General features: G+C 35.6%; 1 protein-coding gene across 7 annotated transcripts in view; it reads right to left on the bottom strand.

Moving 5' to 3' along the window:
• Positions 1 to 23,974, bottom strand: part of GPATCH2 (G-patch domain containing 2) — a 171,825-nt gene that overhangs the window by 50,883 nt on the left and 96,968 nt on the right. For all 7 annotated transcript variants that reach the window (XR_009052660.1, XR_009052658.1, XR_009052659.1 and 4 more), the window contains exon 6: positions 17,306 to 17,373. Coding sequence is in view for 3 of the 7 variants with exons in the window: in XM_057727559.1 (XP_057583542.1) it covers positions 17,306 to 17,373 (68 nt within the window). In the remaining 4 variants the exon portion in view is untranslated. The remainder of the gene's footprint in view (positions 1 to 17,305; positions 17,374 to 23,974) is intronic.

Raw genomic sequence — 23,974 nt, 5'->3', positions numbered from 1 at the left:
ATGTAGTATATAATAAAAGAAGTTTTTGGAAGAAAAATAAAACGTTCCTTCCAATCAAAAACACAGGTGCTGGAATCAGCCTCAGACAGAAGAAAAATCTTTTCCTCTAATACTAAGAAAAAGGAAAGCAAAGGAAGGTATATTTGGAAAAATTCATCCAAATTTGTGACTCACAGCCTTACTTTGGAAAGTTGAAGAAAAGGTCAAGTTCTTGGGGGGCTGGGGGAGGCAGGGAGCCTATAACAGGGGCTGGATGACAAGACATAGAATAGCTTTTTGGGACATATGAAATGTTTTGTGGAAGGCCATGCTAAAGCATTGCTGAGAGATCTACTGAAGTTCAAGATTATAAATCTGTGTAGCAACAAATCATATAATCTTGTGATTTTATTCAGCAGTGCTCAGCAGAGGAGTAAGTGGATGTGGGTAGCAGGACTGATTGATCCAAGGTTAGGAATTTATGGAATAGGATGGTAGGCAGAATTCTAAGAGGACTCCCAGTGATCCACACCCTTGTACAACTTGCTCTCTCTGAATGCAGGAAGGACCCGTTAATATGATGGGATAGTCACCCCTATAATTAGGTTGTGTTTTATGGCACAACTGGCTTTAAGAAGGGTAGATTATTCTTGGTGGGCTTAAGCTAAGCAGCTGATTCTTTGAAGGGACTGAACTCTTCCTGGTGAAAGAGATTCAGAGATTCAAAATATGAGAGTTTCAACGTGAAGAAGATTCTCCATAGATGGCTTTAAAGATGTAGGACCATGTTCCAAAAACCTGAGAGGAGCCTCTAGGAACTGAGAGAGATTACTGGCTGATAGTCAGCAAGAAAACTAGGACTTCAGTCCTACAACCGCAGGGAACTGAATTCTGCCAATAACCATCATGAACCTGGAAATGGATTCTTTTTATCAAAGCCTCTAAATGTCCACACAGCTGGCTCATGCTGTGACTTCAGCCTTGAGCAGGGAACCCAGCTGAGCTCTGCCTTTTTCAGATGTGTGATTTGCACATATTTTCTCCCAGTGTGTGGCTTATCTTTTCATTTCATTAATAGGGTCTTTCACAGAACAAAAGTTTTAATTTTGTTGAAAAGCTTTTCTTCCTCCACTGAATTTATTTTATACCTTTTTAAAGAATTAGTTGAAGATATCCCTGTGGGTCTATTGCTGGATTCTCTATTCTCTTCCATTGATGTATGTGTATATTGCTCTATCAACACACACAGTCTCGATTACTGTAGCCAAGAGAACTATGAGGTAGTAAATGGGTATTCTTTGAGTCACTAAATTTGTGGTAATTTGCTATGCAGTATAGAAAACGAATACACTGTGTGGACACTGGAGGCAATGCACTAAAGGACAGAGAAAAAATAAGGAGGATGATGGAGAAAATGGAGGACATTTGGAATGCAATCTTGATTAAAGAACAAGGATAGTGAGCATAAGAGAAGACAAGAGCTGGAAGAATACTAGGCTGTGATAAGAAAATGTTATAATATAGTTTAAAATTTCAGAGCTAGGTTAGTCCTGGGTGATGGTTCTATTCAAGCATGCAGATGAAGATCAAGGAGGAAGATGAACTGTGCTAAATGCCATCATGTATTATTTCACACAAGCCTCACCACAGTTCTGCCAAAATTGGAGAACCCAACATTTATTGAGTTTTACTAAAAGACAGGCAGTGTTCTCATTTAATCTTTAAAGAATCCCACAAGATAGGTACTACCCCTATTTTGCAATGAAGAAACAGGCTCAGAGAGGTTGAGAGATTTGTCAAAGATTTCATAACAAAGTAGCAGAGCTGGAATTCAAACCTAGATACTCAATTCCAAAGCTCATGTTCCTTTTAACCATTATACATATTGTCACAAATTAGGGTAGCAGAAGTTGATGCAGAAAGAAAGACTGGCACAGGTGCCTGTCTAACTCACCCTGGCAGACTTAGATGCCTTCTTGTCTAAACTTTCAACATCTTTGCACATATCTCCACTAAAGCAGTTATAGTCATATATTGTAGTTGTTTATTTATCTTGATAAAAAATTGGAAGTCTTTAAGAAAGGGATACTAATCATAATTGGAGTGCCATAACAGCATTAGTAGTTGGAAGAAAATGTAGTAGGAGTAATAATAGAATTAGCAGTGAAAACACCCCTACAACTCAGTATCTCAATAAATGTTAGGTAGATACTGGGAACTATGGTAATGGTCACACGTAGATTATCTCATTCACACCTCACACCTTATGGAAGAGTGCTATTGCTATTTAAGGTCACAAAGCTAGCAGGCACTGAAGCCAAGGTTGGGACTGAGGCTGTCTGATTCCACACCTTGTATTCTTAACCACCATTCTATTTCATTGTTTTCAGTTATCGTAATTTGGGGGAGAGGAGTTTTTCTTTTCATTTTCTTTTTTTTAAGCTCTTTACTGGGGTATAATTGCTTTATACTGTTGTGCCAGTTTCTGTTGTACAACAAAGTGAATCAGCTGCATTTACACATATATCCCCATATTCCCCCCTCCCATGAATATACAATGGAGAAAAGACAGCCTCTTCAATAAGTGGTGCTGGGAAAATTGGACAGCTATGTGTAAAATAATGAAATCAGAACACTTCCTAACACCATACACAAAAATAAACTCCAAATGGATTAAAGACCTAAATGTAAGACCAGACACTATAAAACTCTTAGCGGAAAATATAGACAGAACACTCGATGACATAAATCAAAGCAAGATGTTTTTTGACCCACCTCCTAGAATGAAGGAAATAAAAACAAAAACAAACAAATGGGACCTAATGAAACTTAAAAGCTTTTGCACAGTGAAAGAAACCATAAATAAGACAAGAAGACAACCCTCAGAATGGGAGAAAATATTTGCCAACAAAGCAACTGACAAAGGATTAATTTCTAAAATATACAAGTGGTTCATGCAGCTCAATATCAAAAAAGCAAACAACCCAATCCAAAAATGGGCAGAAGACCTAAATAGACATTTCTCCAAAGAAGACACGCAGATGGCTAACAAACCCATGGAAAGATGCTCAACATCATTAATCATTAGAGAAATGCAAGTCAAAGCCACAGTGAGGTTTCACCTCACACCAGTCAGAATGGCCATCATCAAAAGATCTAGTTTTTCTTTTTTGTTCTGTTTTCTTTTTCTCTCTTTTTTAAATGTACTCATGGAATGTAAAAGGTACTTAATAACTCTTTAGTGAAAACATGAACAAATCAGGAAATCTAGAGGAAGTAGTGTCCTTGAAAGCCAAAGAGTCAAACTTATGTAAAGATAGCAAACGAAAAAAGGCATGAAAGAGGATGAAGTTGTAGAGGCATTTATTTACACTGGAGCCAAGATTCCCAAAGGGACTTACAAGGGAGGGGGCTAACAGTGAAATGCACATCTAGGAGGAGGGGACACAGAAGAGTCTGAAATGATCAATTGCCGGGGGACGGCTAGACCTACAGACACAGCTGGATGGTCTGTCTGTTCTCAAGATTCCGAGGGGCTGAATATGGTTTCCTAGCTGACTTGTCCCTCTAGGATATGGATGCAGTTTAGGGATGTCTAAGAAATGAGCCTGACACACACTATTTCATTTAATCCTCACCTACCCTGTTGATGACGGGACTAGGTATCACCTCGCTACGGCAATCTTTGTAGCAGAGCAAAATGTGGTGGGTAACTGTGGAGTAGAAGGGAGTTTTTTGTTTTGCTTTTAAGTAAGAAGTAGATAATAAAGCTTTAGGGAACAAGATTTTTTGAACTAAAATCTCTGCAGATGGAGAGTTCCATACTAATTTCTTCTCACTGCTCCTTAATCCCTTGCTCTCACCCACGGTGCTGAACTACAAGTAGCAGAAATGTATAGGATTTCATGAGAAGTCAAATAATATTACCTCTATGCAAAAGGACAAAACCAACCTCAGAATTCTTAACTGAGGTACAGCAGTTATAATACAGATTTTGGCTTTTAGAGTTTCTACTTTTTACAGAGTTTCTCCTTTTTGACTCAGAAGCATAATTTTATATTAACTTAGTGCCGTGTACACATAATGGTCTAAATCTGTGCTCTCTAATTGAGCACAAGATGATAATTGAGCAAATTAAATATGGTAGCTACTAGCCACATATGGCTATTTAAATGAATATTAAAAATTAAGTTCCTCAGTTGTATTAGCCACATTTCAAGTGCTCTAGACACACATGGTTAGTGGCTACCATAATCAGCAGTGAAGATATAGAACATTGCTATTACTATAAAAAGTTCTATTGGACAGCACTAGCTTACAAATAGATTATCACTGAAAATTTGAATTAACATTGGAAATGGAATACAATCTTCTACATTGAACATCTTCCTTGTGAACCATAACTATTTTATTGAAGAGACCTGTAAGTATGAAGAAGTATATAACAGAAAGGGGGTTGAGGAATGGTGTAGTAGAAATGCCTGTCACACTCTTTACTCACTATCCTGTAATAGGGTTTCATGGATCAAGGCATGGAAAGAAAAATTAAGGTGAGAGGATAGAATATTAAGAAGAAGCCATATGGCTAGGTAAGAACTAGATCTTGGTAGCAACTACAACTGAGGATGCCAAAAGACCAAGGCACGTGTGTCAATGTAGAAGACATTGACAGGGAGTTCCATGTGACCTTCACACATGACCTAGGATGATACACAAATTTTGGTGTTCTTAGTTCTGTCTCTGCCTGTGGTCCTCAAAGTGTTGTCTTTAAAGCGTATGCTATGCAGCCCTGGGCGGGAGTGAGGAGGTCCTTGGAACACTGAACTAATAGTCTTTGTATTCCTCACTGCCATGAACTTGCAGGGGCCAAAAAAAAAAAAAAAAGCCAGTTTCACTTAAGAATATTCTTGACATAGCAGTAAACATTTTTTATTAAATCTCAACTTTGGAGTATACTTAAAAAATTATTCGTGGTAAAATGAGAAGTATACATGAAGTATTTCAGATGCACAGTGAAGTACAACAGTTGTCTCAAGAAAAGCACTTGTGAGATTGTGCGAGATGCAAACAGAACAAGCCACTGTTTTCATGGAGCACCATTTTTAACTTGAAAGAATGACTAATAAACTATGGTTATCTATACTTGACTATTTGGAAGACATTTTATTGAAAACGAAACAACTTGAGCCTCTAAATTTAAGGAAAACAACTATTTGTAGCTCATGATCAAGTTCAAACTTTCTAGCAAAAACTGGACTCAGACTTTTAGAAAACTTGTCAACATCTGGCACCACTAGTCCAAGCTATCAAATTTTACCTGGAAAGATGCAACTTTCCTTGTACCTACTAACTTTAGTCCATTTATCATACTGCAGGACTAGAGCGATCATTTCAAAGTTCAATTCTGGATTTTTAGTTATTCATACCCTTACCCTCAAGAAAACACATAAACAAAAGCAAAGCAAAGTCTTAAGTGGCTTTCTACTACTCTGAGGAGAGAGAAGCCTTAATGAGCCTGCAAGACAATATCATCTGGTCCTTGCCCACATTTCTCCAGTCTCATGACTTTCTACACTCTCTTGCCTCACATTCTGTCACTTGCTTTAACCTTTGTTTAGTTCCTTGATACAGAAAGCGTTATTCTCTCTGCTTGAAATGCTCCTCTCGCCATCACTTAGTTCCTAGAGATTTCATCTCAAGCTTGTTGTCCTAAAAAGTCTTCTCCATCTCCGTGTCTACTTCAAATTCTTTTTAAAGTTCTCCTTTAGGGTACTTAGCGCCATATACAGTAATGCCTCTTGAGCATTTATAAATAATAATCATCATAAATAACTTATGGGCCAGCATATAATTACACATTTATGGGCGTACTTACCGATTAATGTCTATCATCTCTGTTAGGTTGTGCCATGAGAACAGCAATGATGTCTCTCATTCACTACTGTATACCCAGTGTCTAGCACACAGCAGGTCCTCATAAATGTTTTCAGAATGAATGGATAAATGAATGACTTGAGATTTAGGGCAGAGTTTTATTAACTAAAGCCACCACGTTATTCTCTATGAAAACAGAAGAATAAGAGCACTGAGCTATGCGATTTTAAGATTCTTTTGGGTTCTGATATTCTGTGGAGCAGATGACCAGGGTATAAAGATATTCCTCACTCACTACCTCTTCTATGAAATAAAAAGTCAATTCTAAAACTATCTCAAGAAGCCCTTCTAAAACTTGGTATTTATTTCATTAACCTACAAGTGTAAATCCAGGAAGTTCAGCTTGGTGTGGCTGCTAAATCATGGGTTTTAGAATCAGAAAGATCTAGGTTTGGACACAGGTTCTGGCACTTACTGGCTAGGTGAGTCTACTGAGAGTCTTGGGTTCTTCCTAATTTATAAAATAAAATAAATCCCTCCACTCTTAACAGTATTAGAAGGCTTATGCAAGACGGAGAACCCAGCACATAATGGGTGTTTACAATAAGTGTTAATTTTCTCCACCATAGTACACAGTGAATGAAGTAATATGTGAGCTTTTATTCTATGAATGTTTGCAATAACTATGTATTTATTACTAAATGTCAGCAGAGACACCAATACTCATGAGTAATGTCTATAGGACCCCCCAACAGGTTTAATGTATTATCAAATATGTAATAAATGCTTAATGCACTGGTTTCTTTAATTGACTTTTGGTTGAGTGGAGTACAGTGTGTGACCAGAAAAGTTAAGTTCTCTATAAAATGGGGGTATAATACTGCTATGAATGCTTCAGAGAGGTAATAAAAACAATGAAGAGAGTGGTGCATATGAAAATACTCTGAAAAGTAAAATATACTTTATAATATAAAGCATCATCATCATCATCTTGAAATGTTTTATGCCCAGTTTAACAATCTTTCTGTATTTCACATAAGTACATTGTAAAAAATGTCATATATAAGAAAGGACTGTTATTATCCTTATTCTATAATTAAAAATTAAGAAATATGTAAGCTCAATGACTTATCCAAAGGAATCACAGTAAATCAGAGGAGGAACTGATCCAGTCTATCTTGTTTATCTCAATCTAAAGTTACAGCTACTTTCACCATAAAGAAATAGATGCTAAATTTCAAACTGCAAAAGTATTCCCAATGACCCTAACCTTTAATCCGGGCAAATCTTGCTTTAAGCAAACTCGATATTTACACAAAAGATAAAATAAAGGGTGAATATTTGCTTTATAAAGGAATTCATCGTAGGATTATAAGTGGTTACCCATGTGCATGTAAAATAACTTTTGATTTACATACAATTCCTGAGGTAAATTTCCTATACTTTCAAATGAAACAAACACAAAACATAAACATCAATGTAAAAATCAATTAATAAATCATATTTGTTCAATTTAAAAACAAGTATCTCATAAATGATTGGAAAAATGTTGGAAAGGAACAAGTTCTGGACCATTTAAGGTCAATACATAAAGGGAGGTGGAGCGAATAAAAAGTAACCCCATTTGATGCCTTTAATATTTTTTAAAACTAGGTAGTCATATATTAATTTATTTTGCAGATCTTAATATTTGTATTTTCAAAAAGTCAACAGAATTATTAAATATGAATTTTAAAACTTAACATGTTATTTTTACTCAGAAATTAGATACTAATTTCTCTGCTTTAGTTAGATTGATGTTCTTATCACATTTTGTGTACATCGCTATAGTTATTTTAATGAATGTTTCATTTATTTGTGTTATATTTCCCATTAAAAGAAACCTATTGCATACCAACAATTAGACTTTAAAAAGAGAAGTACATGTTCTAAGGGAATAATTATTAGATGGAAGATAAAACAATTAGTACAATTAAAATAATCATATTTTCATAATTATGACACTATAAGGCTTCTCAATGTCTGTACAGAGCACATGTTAGTTTACCTTTAAAACCAAGACTCCATAATCTAACATGTGCTCAGCAAAGTTGGCTGTTCACCAAATTTCTACAAGTAATTTTATTTTATAATTGAAATTATTGTAAAATATCATCTTTAGAGAAACTATTCAAATTTCAGTGACCTACTTCCACTATTCTCGTATATTGAGCTGAAAACTTTCAGTGAGGTGAGTTTTTCCACGCTGAGCACCATGCTGGGTGTGGTTCTAATAACTCTAAAACTCTCCTTTTCCATCCCTCAGCTCAGCAGTTCTGTTTCTTCGATTAGACTTTTCCAAGCTGCCCTACACTAAACTTTATTAACCATGTGACCATAGGAACTGAAAATTCCTAAATGTTATTGCATTAGAACCTCTAAAATATTTTCTCCTATTTATTAGAAATAAAGGTATTCAAATTCTATGAAGTAAAATTATTTTAAGTATTCCTATTCACATTGTTTTTTGTAGCTGATCTTCCAAAACAAAACAAATATTGACTTAATTGAAAGTAGTCGTTGTTGCTTACTATCCAATTAGAAGTTTCTAAATATTTAGTCATTTAATGTGTGTTTCAGCCATTCTTATAGTTCATTACTACAGCTCTGAGGTAAGTGCAGCAAGGATTACACAAAACCACAGTTCACCTATACTTTCCCTATACTCTTGTGCAAGCATCAGGAAGAGGGGTTGTCTCCTCATCACTAGCCAGTAGTGGAACTTGATAACCTTGACCCCATAGCAAATGATTTTTAATGTGCCCATTGTATTGTATGTTATGAGAAATTTCAGAACAAGAAAAAGCCTCCATCCTTGGCAAATTCATGGTTCATTAGAGGAATAAGGTATGCATATAACAACTACAGTCTAGAGAATAATGTGACAAGTACCATAATCTAGTAGAAATAAAAACCTTGAGGGGGAATAGAGAAGGTACTGAGAATTGCTGCTGGGAATTTGGGGGAAAAAAACCCAACGATTCCGTAAAGGAGGTTGTAGCAGATACTGTTATTGCCTTCTCAGTAGCTGTGCAACTAAGTGCCTACTTCCAGACTTCCTACTTATATCAGTACACTAAACAGCTATCTGTTTAAACCATTATTTGTAGGATATTCCATTATTTTTTCCTGACAGGAGTCTACTCAAGAGTGGGCTTCAACCATTTTTGAGCACATATTGCCTGAAACAGTTATGAAAATATACTCCCTTTGCATATTTTTATGCAGACATCTAAAATTTTCATCATAATTTAAATATTTGCAAAGGATTCATTTTCTATTAATTTTATACACTGATATTTTAAAGTACAACTGCACCACTCTTTTGAATATACACATTGGAATCCAAATATCCTTGTGCTTTTATACTAGCCATCAATCCATTAAAAAAAGATACAAGGACAGGCACATGCTTTAAGTGTAGAAAATTTTACATGGCTTATTTTTCTCCTTGAATCCTTTCACTTTTCAATTCACTCCTTCACAGAAGTTTATCCTAATGTAATATACTTTTATACTTGAAAGCCTTTTATGTTATCCTATCATAGTCTTCTACAACAAAAATGTGTGTATACCTATATACAAATAATACATACATATGTAAATACACACATAACATTTTTTTAAGGATCTGTGACTATAAAACTAGAGTAAAAATTATTCTGATAAGTTTATAAGTTAGTCAATGCTAACAGTAATTGCTATTAGTTGATAAGCATCAGTTTCTTAAGATCTGATATAGTTATCATTAGTGCTCAATTAACTAAACCAGCATAAATATATTTTGATAATACTAAACATAAAAATAAAATTTTATTAGAAATCTATCATTAACAAGTTATTCCCCCAAATTAGTTCATGTATCCATTGATGAATATTACCTTTAGCATCAATTCTATTGTTATTTTGAACAATTTGAGCGCTCAGAAATCTTGTTCACACAAATTAGAAAATGGAAATAAAAAAATAAAAGGAATTTGGTTAGAACCATTACCTGATTATTGAACTCCTTCAGAGTTTATGCCAAAAAACATCACACAATGATTTCAAAATTAAGGGATATTTTTAATAATCTACCGGATGCTGAAAACAAAGCATTAGAAACTACCTACCTAAACTGCATAAAGCTTTATGACTTAGTCATTTGATTTAATCTGTCAACATCAATATCAGTACAACATGAATGACCCCTGTTTGGAACCCAAGAGGATTTTACACTACAGGGCAATGTGCCAAAATAAGATTAGAACTGAAAGGGCATCTTTTTTTTCTAAAGTGGAAGAAAGGCAATTTTAAGACTCCCACCTGAGGGATGAGCCCCCAAAGCACCCAGCTCTGAGACTCAAAGGACTATAGCAAAGAAAGAAGCAGTTCTCACCGTGGCTATCCCCAAGGTTCAGCCCAGAGCGGGCAGGATGTTTGCCTAAAAACCTCCATCTTCCAGTCTTTTCCTGGAAGGGTTTTGACCACATACTTTACAAGGTGCTGTCTGAGGTTCTACAGTCTGATTGAGGATACATCTAGGGGCTGGCTGCCATCCTCCTCAGAGTCCAGGGGGGTGGTGGGCACGTCCCCTGCCTTCTCACTCCTGCTTGCTGCAACAATAAAACCAGGCTGCCAGCATTATCTGGAAGGAGCTTGTACACATGACTGGTGCCCCAGCTTCTGCAGCTGCCACCTGAGGGACAGGCCCTGGATCTCCTGGTTCTGATAGCCAATGGAGCTTGTATTCACTAGTCCCACAGGACTACAGCAAACAAAGAAGTAGTTTCTAAACACACACAGGAACAATTCCCCTCATGGCAATACACCCAAGCTCAGTGCAGAGGGAGCAGGCAAAACACCCATCTTTGTTTCTCCCTGGGAGGGGCTTAACTATATACTTTCCCAGCTGTTACAACTGATCACATAACAATACCAAGGATCACAAGAAACTACTCTAAGCAATTATACTGCAGCAAATCAGATAACCTAGAAGAAATGGATAAATTCCTAGAAACATACACTTTACCAAAACCGTCATCATAAAGAAACAGAAAATCTAAAAGACCGATTACTAGGGAGGAGATTGAACCAGTAATCAAAACCATAAAAAAAAAAAAGTCCAGAGGACCAGATTGTTTCACTGGTGAATTCAATGAAATATTTAAAGAAGAATTAATACCAATCCTTCTCAAAGTCTTCCAAAAAATCCAGGAGGAAGGAACACTTTCAAACTCATTTTTTGAGGCCAGCATATCCTGATATCAAAGCCAGAGAAGGATTCTACAAGAAAAGAAAATTACAGGCCAATATTCTCGATGAACATAGATACAAAAATCTTCAACAAAATATCAGCAAAACAAATTCAACAGTAAATTAAAAGGGTCATACACAATGATCAAGTGGGATTTATTCCAGGGATGCAAGGATGGTTCAACAACTGCTAATTAATAAATGTGATACATCAAATTAACCAAATGAAGGATAAAAGTCATATGATCATCTTAGATGCAGAAAAAGCATATGATAAAATTCAACATCTTTTCATGATAAAAACTGTCAACAAATAGAAGGAATGTGACTCAACATGGTAAAGGCCATATATGAGAAGCCCACAGCTAACATAGTCAATGGTAAAAAGCTGAAAGCTTTTCCTCTAAGATTAGGAAAAAAGACAAAAATGCCTACTACTCTTGCCACTTCTATTCAACAAATATTGGCAGTCCAGAGAAATTAGGCAAGAAAAAGAAAGTAAACACATCCATACCACAAAGGAAGAAGTAAAATTGTCTCTATGTGCAGATGACTTGATAGTACACACAGAAAATCCTAAGGACTCCACCAAAAAGCTATTAGAATAAATGAACAAGTTCAGTAAAACTACAGAACACAAAATCAATATACATAAATTGGTTGTGTTTGGATACACTAACAACAAAATATCAGAATGAGAAGTTATGAAAACAATTCCATATACAACAGCATCAGAATGAATAAAATATTTAGGAATAAATTTAACCAAAGAGGTGAAACATCTATATACCAAAAACTATGAAACACTGATGGAAGAAGACAAATAAATGGAAAGACAGTTTGTATTCATGAAGAGGAACAATTAATATCGCTAAAATATCTATATTATGCACAAATAGCCACAAAATCCACAGATTGAAGGGAATTACTGTAAAAATTCCAATGCCATTTTTCACAAAAATAGAAGAAAAAAATCCTAAAATTTGTATGAGCCACAAAAAACCTTAAGTAGTCAGAGCAATCTTGGTAAAGAAGAGCAAAGTTGGAGCCATCACACTTCCTGATTTCAAACTTAGTCAAACAATATATACTAAATATATGTAAGATATTATATTACAGCAATCAAAAAGGTATGGTATTGGTTAAAAGCAGACACACAGATCAATGGAACAAAATAGAGCCCAGAAATAAACCCATGCATATATGGTCAATTAATATACACACACAATGGAGTTTTATTCAGCCTTAAAAGGAAGGAAATCCTGCCATTTGTGACAACATGGATGAACCTGGAGGGCATTACGCCAGGTGAAATAAGCCAGACAGAAGATAAATAGTGCATGATATCATTTATATGCGGAATCTTAAAAAAAAACAACAACAAAAAAACTTGAACTTCTAGAAGCAGAGTAGAATGGTGGTTGACAGGGGCTGAGGTGGGGACTGGGGTGGAGGAAATAGCGAAAGGCTGATAAAAGGGCACAAACTTTCAGTTATAAGATGAAGAATGCCTGAGGATCTAATGTACATTAATGGCAACTATAATTAACAATGCTGTACTGTATGCTTGAAATTTAAGAGAGTAGATCTTAAATGTTCTCACCAAAAAAAAAAAAAAAGTAAATATGTGAGCTGTTGGCTATGTTAATTCGATGGCGGGAATTCTTTTATAATGTGTGTGTGTGTATACATACATGAAATTATCATGTCATATACTTTAAATATTTTATAAGTTTTTATTTGTCAATTATACCTCAATAAAGCTGAAGGGAAAAAAAAAGGTGCAAAAACTGTGCAGCACCCTGGAAGGGCATCTGCTGTAATGAACATATCAGCTGTGATCTTACAGGATAAATAACAAGGAAGGTCCTCCAAGAAAGCAGAAAGGGACTGCTTGCCAAATTGGATGTGTGTGTTGTGGCATGCTGAGTATTAATTGCTTCCTTTACTGAACAGGAGATTTGTTGAAATCGCCTGCATTCTCTGCAATTCTATATTTTATATGCAGGCCCTTTATTTATACTACACACAACATACTACCAGGAGCCATAGCCAGATCTGATTAAAACTTCATGTCACTCAGAGGTCCTGGGTGAGATCTGGAGACAGATGAAGTAACTAGGTGAGATTCTGAAGTGGTCTTCTTTGGGGAAGGCAGGAAAGGTATTCTGCACAATATGCATGTGTGGAGAGAAGAGGGTGTGTGGATGTTGAAAAATCAATGAGCTGAATATGACAAATTGTGTCAGCAGCTACCCAGTTGATAGTATCCTCCTCTCATCCTCAGTTGGTTAGGGGCCACTATGTGCCAGACTCAAGTAACCTATCATGACTGATCTAAACCTGTGCTAGACACCTACATTCCTAAACCTGCTTGCAACTGTGGGTGACCAAGTAACCCAGTTCTAGTCAATGAGAATAATGGGAAGGTGGGTGAGTGATTTTTGAAAATAATTTTGTTTCTTGAGGAAAGCTGCTTGTAGTCCTTCCCTCTTCTTTCTGCCTTGAATGCAGACAACATACGTGGAACCACAGGAGCCATCTTGAGACCATGAGGCAGTAAATATGAAGACATATGAGAAAAAAAGACCAGGAAGATGCTATGTGTTGAAATGTTTCCCCCCAGAAGATATGTTGGAGACCTAACCCCCAGTACTGTAAAATATGACCTTATTTTGAGATAGGATCTTTACAGAGGTAATCAAGTTAAAATGAGGTCACTAGCATAGGCCCTAATTCAATATGACCTTATAAAATGTTATTATGTATCTGTATCTGTGTCTTTATAAAAAGCAGAAAGTTGGACACAGATACAGGCAAAGGGAAAAGGCAGTGGGAAGATGAAGGCAGAGACCAGGATGATGCAGCAGAAGTCAAGGAACAGCAAAGACTTCCAGCAAACCACAAGTGAGGAGGGGGACAAGAAACAGATTCTCCCTCAGGGCCCTTGGAAGGAACCAACCCTGCTGACACCCTGATCTTGAACTTCCAGCCTTCAGAAATGTGAGACATCCAAAGCATGCTTAAGGAAGAAGAGCAAAGCTTGAGGGTATCATGCTCCCTGATTTCAAACTATACTACAAAGTTATAGTAATCAAAATAGTACAATACTGGCACAAAAGGATACACAGACCAAGGGAACAGCATAGAGAGACCAGAAATGAACCCACACTTATATGGACAATTAATCTATGACAAAGGAGGCAAGATATACAATGCGGAAAAGACAGCTTCTTCAATAAATGAAACTAATATAATATTGTGTGTTACCTATACTTCAATAAAAAATATTTTAAAAATATAAAAAATTGAAGGGAGAGTGCAAGAATGCAAGAGGAATTTTATTCTACAATGAAATAAAAAGTATGGAAAAAGAACAGAACTATGAGACAATGTTTGTTGTTTAAGTAACCCAGTTTGTGGTACTTTGTTATTGTAGCCCTAGGACACTAATACAGATGATGAAGCAGAAAAAGAGAAATAGTTTGGCCCTTGATAATATCTTTAAGCTTAGTAGCAAGCCCTAAAGCCACCTTCCTCCTAACTTCTCATGTGAGGAAAAGAAAAAACTAAACCTTTTGGTTTGAGCTAGTGTTAGTTTCATATTCTGTTACTTGCACCTAGTATATCTTGATAAATACAATAGCTGATTTTTCCATCAGTCTTGAATAACAAGTAGGGTTTTGACAGAGCTGGGTAGGAGGAGATGAATGAGCAAAGTCACTGGCTAAAGGGGCCAGTGAAGCAGAGGTTCTATTCAGGGAACAGAGGCTGACAGCTGGACCACTGGTGTTAGGAGGAAGAGGTACTGGATAACAAAGTGCAAACATAACTGGAGCCAGACTGAGGAAGGTGTTGAAAGATATGCTAAGGTTTTTCTACTGTCAAGAGGCAATCAATACTGGAAGTTTTAATAGGAAAATAAAAGGATCAGAACTGAACTTGAGTAGTAGAAGTAAGTAGTATGTACTGAAATAGGGACAGAGTAGAGCCAAAAAGATCCATATAAAAGATAATAGAGCCTTAATTAAAATAATGGAGCAGGATGTGGAAAAGAGGAGGTCAGAATGAGATACTAAAAAAAGTGGACTAATGGCATGTAGAATGTGAGGTAGTAAAATGACTGTTTTGGTCCTGAGTGTTGAGAGAATGGTAATTGAACAGATTGGGATGACCTGGGAAACTCTAAAAATAGTGGCGTCTAAGTTCCACCCCCAGAAACTCTTATTTAATTGATTGAGAACTACGTGGGAGATGGATGTGGAAGGGTTGTCAGGATAGTACAATGAGGGTCCTACTTGTTAATTTCAGAAGCAATAGTGAACTGACATTATCACATTTGTCCTATTTTATTTTATTTTATTTTTTATTTTTTTTGTCCTATTTTAAATACAAACTTTCATGTCTTCACTCACTCAACAACTAGCACTGGACTATGAAGGTGATAGAGACTGTTTGCCCTGAGAGCATTTATAATCTTTACCAAATGCAATTTTTGGTTTAAATATAGCTCTAAATCTACTTTCTTGAGTATTTGTTTTATACCAGAACAGAAAATCCAGACGAAAACATACAAAAAAAAAAAGAGAGAGAGAGAAGGCCTTTTATGGGATAATTAAAAAATGAGTAAGGTAAGCTATTAAGAGGCAAGATTGTGATATCATAGGCTATAAAAGTTAATATATAAAAACCTATACAAATAATACTCTATATCATAAATTATATTCATATTAATAATATTTATAAATTAAGCTACATCTGAACAATAATTTCTGCTTTATATTTGTTAAAAAGTAGATTTAAAACATAGGATCTATTGCAGCACTATTTACAATAGCCAGGACATGAAAGCAACCTAAATGCCCATCAACAGATGAATGGATAAAGAAGATGTGGTACATGTATACAATGAAATATTACTCAGCCATAAAAAGGAATGAAATGGAGCTATATGTAATGAGGTGGGTAGACCTAGAGTCTGTCATACAGAGTGAAGTAAACCAGAAAGAGAAAAACAAATACTGTATGCTAACTCATATATATGGAATCTAAAAAAAAAAAAATGGTACTGATGAACCCAGTGACAGGGCAAGAATAAGGATGAAGATGCAGAGAATGGACTGGAGGACATGGGGTTGGGGAGTGGGGGGCGAAAGGGAAGCTGGGACGAAGTGAGAGAGTAGCATAGATATATTTACACTACCAACTGTAAAACAGATAGCTAGTGGGAAGTTGCTGTATAACAAAGGGAGATCAACTCGATGATGGGTGATGCCTTAGAGGGCCAGGACAGGGAGGGTGGGAAGGAGTCGCGGGAGGGAGGGGATATGGGGATATACGTCTAAATACAGCTGATTCACTTTGCTGTACCTCAAAAGCTGGTACAAGAGTGTAAAGCAATTATCTTCCAATAAAGAGCTTAAAAAAAGAAAAAAGAAACAAAAAAACAGGATCTAATGGGTCCTAATATTTGTTTTCCAGATAAAAATTCATTCAATAATTAATTCATATCATTCCATACTTTAATGGTCTTTCTCAAGTTCAACCAGCTTCATAGAAGACATATGGTATTGAGCCAAAATACACAACTTATTTAAGGTTTTCCAACAAAGATGTATTTAGAAATGGAATTAGCACCTAGAAATTCACCACATAACTCACTAAGCCAAAGCTTTAATTGTTTGGAATTCATTAGCAAATTAGCCTCTTCCTTTTGCTGCTGAATGAAAATACATTCTGGTCCCTTCACAGCTCATGCTGGACAGGAGCAGAGGGTAGAGAATTAATGAGAAAAAGAATCACTTATTCTTCATTTCAGTAGTTTAGAAAGGGTTATGGGAGGAAGGAAGTGAGGATGGATGAGTAGAAGAACTTGATGCTACTTAATGTAATGAAAATTTAAATGCTTTAAGAAAATATATATGACTTTCAATAACACACGAATTTCAAATTCTATCACAAGCAAAATAAAGGAATGACTATTTAAAAACCTTTCTTTAAATTTCTGCCATGTGTTTCATTTAAATTGTTCTTAGACTACTGTCATTGGTACATGATGTTAACTCTTTTTTTAAGATAGATTTCAGTTAAACCATCTTTACTAGCAATAGCGACTAATTTCCCAAGGGAAAGATGCAGAATAGCCGAACAAGATTATACAAATATCGCGTATACTCACTCATGGTGATGAGAATCTGGGGAAAAGTGAACCATTCTTTTGTTACTGACTGGGCCAGGAGTGGTCACCTGAAAGATTTAAAACCAAAAACAGGTCACAGTTGAGTTTGTAAAAAGGCAGTGAATAATAAGGATGTTTTCATTGAGGGTAACCACTCAAATGGAGAATATAACAATTCTCAAAATCTAAGACAACTGCATGGACTGAAAGATAATTTAACTCCTGGTAAGAATGTGCTTTTTGTTTTAGTGCTAGAATTTTAAGACTATTTTAAAAGTACCTTGATAAAGAAAAAAAAAACCTTTCTTAAGAACTAGACCACCAACTCTCATTTCCAAACACTGTACAACTGCAAATATATTTAATTGTATATTAAAAAAATTTACTTAATTAGATTAGTGTTGAGAAGATATTTCCTAGGACCAACATGTTTGCAGTTAATTCCTAAATGTAAATAACATGTATTATAATGCACACATTTTAAATGCATACAGATTAGGAGTTTGGGATTAAACTAACTCACTACTCTATATAAAATAGATAAACAACAAGGACCTGCTATATAGCACAGGGAACTATATTCATTACCTTGCAATAACCTAGAAAGAAAAAGAATCCAAAAAGAATACATACATATATAAATATGTATAAGTGAAACACTTTTGTTGTACATCTGTAACTAACACAACATGGTAAATCAACTGTACTTCAAAAAAAAATGCATACAAAAACTTAAGTCACGGAAGTAGTGAGTAGTCCTTTTTATAGTTTCCCCATGAAGTTAGGAATTATCTGTGTATTTACATGGAACAAAATGTAATTTCATGTAAGAGAAAAAATTTTATGCCTTTTTTTCTAAATCAAATTAAAAACCTGATAAAGAATTAAAGGTTCAACTTTTTTTAACAATGCAAGCTATTCCCATTTTTAGAGAAAATGTCACACCTTTCCTATCTTATAGAGGGTTCTCAATGAGAACATAAACACAGCATGAATCCACCATCACAACTGATGAGACATAAACTTGCAGCAAAAGGCTTTATGTTATGCTCCGTCACATTGAAACAAAAAAGCCCTCTGTAATTATAGAAGTGCCACTTAACGTATAGACTCCAAAAAGTATGATGAGGCAATAAATGCCCCTGAAAAGAAACGAATACTTCCAAAAATGTATTTGGTATCACTTGGGTAAGGAGGATGCCAGCACACACTGAAATTCCAAGAAATGCAAATATTGCAAATGTGCACAGATGATGACATTAATAACCCTATGGTTCGAGCACCACAGGTAAACATGTGGCTCAACTCCAGGACTACATCCTGCATTCGCCTCAAAATGCGGTTTTCATGCTATTCCGGTGGGTAACCCTCGAACACAGTAATCCATTTTCTACACCGCGGCTCTGAGAAAAGCCGACTGTGCCTATGCCATGCTTTGTTAGAGGTTCATGATCACATTATCTCATGGTGGACCTGACACTTTTATTCAGTTTACAGTATGTTCTATGGACAGGCAACTTATTTCCTTTGCCAGGGCTGCTGACAACCTTTTCCACACTATATTAATCTTGTTTACTGACTTTATCTTGGTACAAATATCAGAAAACTGAACTTTTTATCTCAGAGAAAGAATAAACAACGTGTTGACAGAAGCAGAAGCTATTTTCGGGGCTAAAATTGCTTGTTTACCTGCAGCTATACTTATGGAAAAATGTTTAAGCCTTGCTCTGGCTTGAAATACATAATCTGAAATTTAATAAATGAAGAAATTTCACATACACCCATGTGATAAATTGCCTGATGAAAACAATGCAACTGAATACAATAAAACAGAATTTACAACTAATTTATACCACAATACAAATGTAAGCTTTCAATCTAGTCAGATATAATCATACTATGTATCTCTCAGAAATCATATACAGAAACTATAAGCTCAATTCAATCGCTGTAAATAACTCACAAAAGATTTACAATATCAAATGTAGATATTTAAATGACTCTATATGTTTACCTAGTACATGGCCCCCCTTTTTTTTTATAAAGAGCTTCATATCCTTGACTGTTATTTCAAGTCAATTTTGGTTTTACTTTTAAAGAGATGTAAGTAGGCATAATTTAGAATATTTTAAAATGAAGTAAAGAAACACGGAGATCCAGATATAGTGATCTTCTTAGGTAGGGTCAATGACCTTGGTCTGCCTTAGGAGTAAAATATTCTTACAATGGGACTCTTTTGCTACTTTAGTGACTAGACACCCTTACCAAAAATCTGAGAGTAAGATCTTCGTACAGCATTCAGCTTATGGAAATCAGGGCTACAGTGGAGTTTCAGTGTTTTAAACTTGAAAACATGTGTTTAATAGATTGACTATTAGTAGATACATTAAAGATTCTAAGATGTCAAGAAACATTCTTTTCGATTCTTGCTAAAAATTTATAATCCACGGTTAATCTTTCTAAAAACAAAATGAAACAATTTAAAACATAAGATCAAAGTACAAAAGATCAAAGTACATTTCTAGTAAACAATTAAGCATGGTGATTATTTTATTCTCCAGAAAATATGCCTTCTAGTTATTCCAGAAATGTCTTAGAAAGAAGTCTCAAATTTAAAAAAATCATAACTCTTTAAGTATCCTATAAGATATTCATGTTATAAAGTTTGTTAGAAAAAGTAGATTTTATTTCACAAGGTCAGATAGGAAACAGAATAGGTATTCTGTTTTTCATTAGAAATAGTATCTCCACAGTCCAATTCTTGTTATTTGTTAAAACTCGAGACAATCATTTATATAATTAGCCAATATTTACTTACAACAATCTTAAACACCATACTATATGCCCTGAATTTTTGTGATTCATTTGTTAAATATCATTGTATCAATAGTGACCACAATCCTAAATAAAGCAAGCATATTTCTTTTCATTGCCTATCTAATATGCAAGTTATTAGATTAAGAAAAATAACCTTAAAGTTAGATAAAAATGCATGGTCTCTGGATAGCATAGCATTTATGTCAACTTCTGGCCTTATTACATTGTGAAATAAACTATAATACTAAAAGATCACATGGGTCTCAGTTTTTACTACTTACTTACAATCAAGTTATCAGCCTTAGAAAATCAGAATGTAGTTGTGCTAGATGCAAATTTAATAACAGCTGTACAAGTACCAGTATCAAAATTCATAAGGTCAATAAGTACCAATGTAAGGGAAATTTAGCCAAATGATTTCAATGACAAAATATCTTTCTCAATTTTATTAGATAGACAGAACAGTTGGTTTTATATCTCATTTTCACTTTGTTATTATTACCAAACCCACTGCATCCCATCCCATTCTTCCATAATTCGAGGGTTGCCTGAATTACTTACCAAATCAGGTAAACTTAGCTGAGACACAATGGTCTTACGAAGTTAATAATGAGTTTGTTCAGTGTGGATGCTCTCCTACTTATGGTCTCAATGAGTAAGATTCCTTCTGTAAATTCATGACATGTTGTGTCTCCATACAAGCACAAGAAACCATCACCCTTTCTTCTCTGCCTCCAGCAGAGCCATTCTTCTCCAACTTTTCTCTCACTTGCAATTATATTTTATTTGCTTTCCAAATGCTATTCTGCTTCAGTGCCTACAATGACAAACACTTAGGGTGGGAGGCTGCCATTCAAAAGAAGGCCTCTCAGTTTTGTGAGGACTAGTCAGTCAAATCCGCCAGGCCTCCAAGCTATAGGGAGACACTGTCTGAGCCTCCCCGCCAGTTTGTCAAGACCCAGAAGTTTCCTACTTCTCTGGGGACCATTATTAATTTGACTCAACTTCTATGAAGAAAGAAACAAGCCTTTAAAGTTTAGCAGGCTCTGCATGAAGGCCCCCTGGTACATTCAACAAATGTGTCAGTCAAATACATGTGACAGATATTAAGGAAAACAACTCAGCAACAAGAGGCTTAAAAATAGGACTTTAAACACTGGGGGTAAGAAGTAAGGAGAGGAAAGCAAAGAGGTGGAAGGAAGCTTATCATAGTTGCTAGTCTTTACATTTATCTTCATTGAAAAATGAACCCAAGAAAATAATATTCTAAATGCTTTGTAATAGCTGTTAATGAATAGTTGTTAAAATGTGTGAAATGTCTCTCTCTTAATCACATACCGAAGAATAAAGAGAGATTCTACCAAAGTATTTTCAATGAGAGCACCTGAGTTTTATACTGGTGTTCTAAAAACTTGTTACAAGAGAGTTGGGAGAATGAATAAAACATTTCATTGTGTCATCTATCCTCACATATAATTTTACAGAATGGTCACAGTTCATTAAAGGCACAATTTATTTGGGGATGGAAAACATTCAAGAAAATAACATTAGAATTACTTTTAAAACAACATACAAGAAAGTAGAAATTAGAATTACTTTTAAAGCATATAAAAAAAGTTACAATTCATGTAGCATAAATGGATATCATTTATAGGATTAAAGGAAAACAAAGTAGTTATCTGATTTAAGAGGAACAGGGGAAAAAAATCACCTCTGAGAAGGGAGTTGTATGCAATTTTTCTCCCTGCTCCAATCCATCTTACCAACTCGCCAAACTCAACTTTCTAAATCGCTGCTTTTCAGCATGTCAATTTTTTCATTCCAGAGCCATCCATAGCTCCACACTGAAAGCAAAATTAAAACTGATGAGAAATGCATTCGAAGCCCTCTCTAATCTCATCCCTGCTTTCCACTGTGATTCTCCTGTCCAGCTCCTGATGCAGTAGCTGACTGCTGTTCTAAACTCCAAACTGCTCTACTGATACAATTCAACAAATATTTACTTGTTACCTACTGTGTATATAAAATCATGCTTAAATTTATTATATAATGAATGGTATACGGTTCCCATTCAGTTGGGTGCTTTCAGTTATATTGTTACATTGATCTATATTAATTGTTACATTGATTTCATTGCATTGTTACAAAGATTACTAACCTTTTTGACATTATGATAAAGTCCTGTGTTAAGGGACTCCTCTAATTCCAAGGTTTTCTTTTTTTTAAAGAAAGAGCAGTAAATAATTCATGTGCTAATCTGTATTTTACCTTTATTTGTCTAGACTGCTGTTAAAGTAAATGTGAATTTATATAGTAGACTACGAAAAATCCTCTTCACTGGCTACAGCAAACTAAAAAATAAGAAGTGCATGTAGAATGCTTGATGACGTGTGCCAGGTAAGGTGTTGGATCTGCGGGAGAGTTCGGTGTAAGTCTTCACCTACCAGGAGTGCTAGCTTTGGACAATGTCCTCCTGGAAGAAATAGTCAGGAAGGAAAATGATTTAGTTCTTTTTTTTTGTTTTTTAATTATCTTTTTGTTGTTGTTGTTTTGTTTGTTTGCTTGTTTTCTTTCTGGCTGCATCAGGCCTTTGTTGCTGCACATGGGCTTTCCCTAGCTGTGGCGAGCGGGGGCTACTCTTCATTGCAGTGTGCAGGCTTCTCATTGCAGTGGCGTCTCTTGTTGTGGAGCATGGGCTCTAGGCGCACAGGCTTCAGTAGCTGTGGCTCATGGGCTTAGTTGCTCCGTGGCATGTGGGATCCTCCTGGACCAGGAATCGAACCCATGTCCCCTGCATTGGCAGATGGATTCTTAACCACTGCGCCACCAGGGAAGTCCCAGATGATCCATGTCTGAGGACACCTAAATTACCTGAGGTTTCAAAAGTTGCTGTACTAAATTATTAAATTCGTACACTAGAGCTTGGTTTTCCAACTTAGGAAATGCCTCAGAGTTTGGGATTTTATAAAATCTAATAGCATTAAGGAAAGACGTACCAGCCTCTCATCATCGGTTCATATCTTTAAGTATACCAATATTCACAAATAATCTTGCTCTTATCAGCAGAGCTCAGGCTGGTAAGACTTTTAGGAGAAAACACCTTTTATTAGGATCTATGCAGCATCTATTATTCACAGCCTTCATGTTTTTTAAACTATATTGTAGTAGGTATAACACAGTGAGTGAATCTGATGATTTTCACCTAGTTGTCAAGTTAAAGGTTCCACATCGTTCCACTCTACTTTTACTATGCAATTTTTAATCCCTCTTCCAAGAATGTATATATGAACAACCCCATGAAGAAAGTGTGATAATGACTACCTGTGACACATCAAGAATTAATATAATTTGTAGAAATATTATTGTGATTAATGATGACACATTCTTTATCAGTCTTGCTTGCTTATAAGGTAAGTTTTCACAGGCAAGCTGGCTAAAGTCAATAGACATCACTATTCTCAAACACTAGATGAAGAAACTAACACTCACTGAGGTGAGGGCACAGAACACGCAGATTACATAGACTAAACAGAGCTGAACTTGAACCTAAGCTGTTTTATTCCAAATTTACTACTTTTCCCTCTACAGGGACCACACAAAGGAGACAATATACCAAAACAAGTGTTTTCTGTATTTGGGGATTTGCCACAGGAGATGCTGGCTTAAATCTAGAATATACTCTTGGAAAATCTTCAGCCTAGAAATATACATTCAAGGACATTCTGGTCTTTACTTGTAACTTCAGGGTAAACTATGGGCCTATTTTAAATATAGGCAAGGGTGAGCATGGCAGCTCAAACACGGTTGTCAGCCCATGTTATGGACAGACCAACAAGAATAACAAATGGCTCC

The sequence above is a fragment of the Hippopotamus amphibius genome, chromosome 3, assembly GCF_030028045.1.
Source record: "Hippopotamus amphibius kiboko isolate mHipAmp2 chromosome 3, mHipAmp2.hap2, whole genome shotgun sequence".
In the NCBI taxonomy this organism is placed as follows: domain Eukaryota; kingdom Metazoa; phylum Chordata; class Mammalia; order Artiodactyla; family Hippopotamidae; genus Hippopotamus; species Hippopotamus amphibius.
Note: the sequence above shows the minus strand (reverse complement) of the source record. Positions and strands in the feature narration are given on the sequence as shown.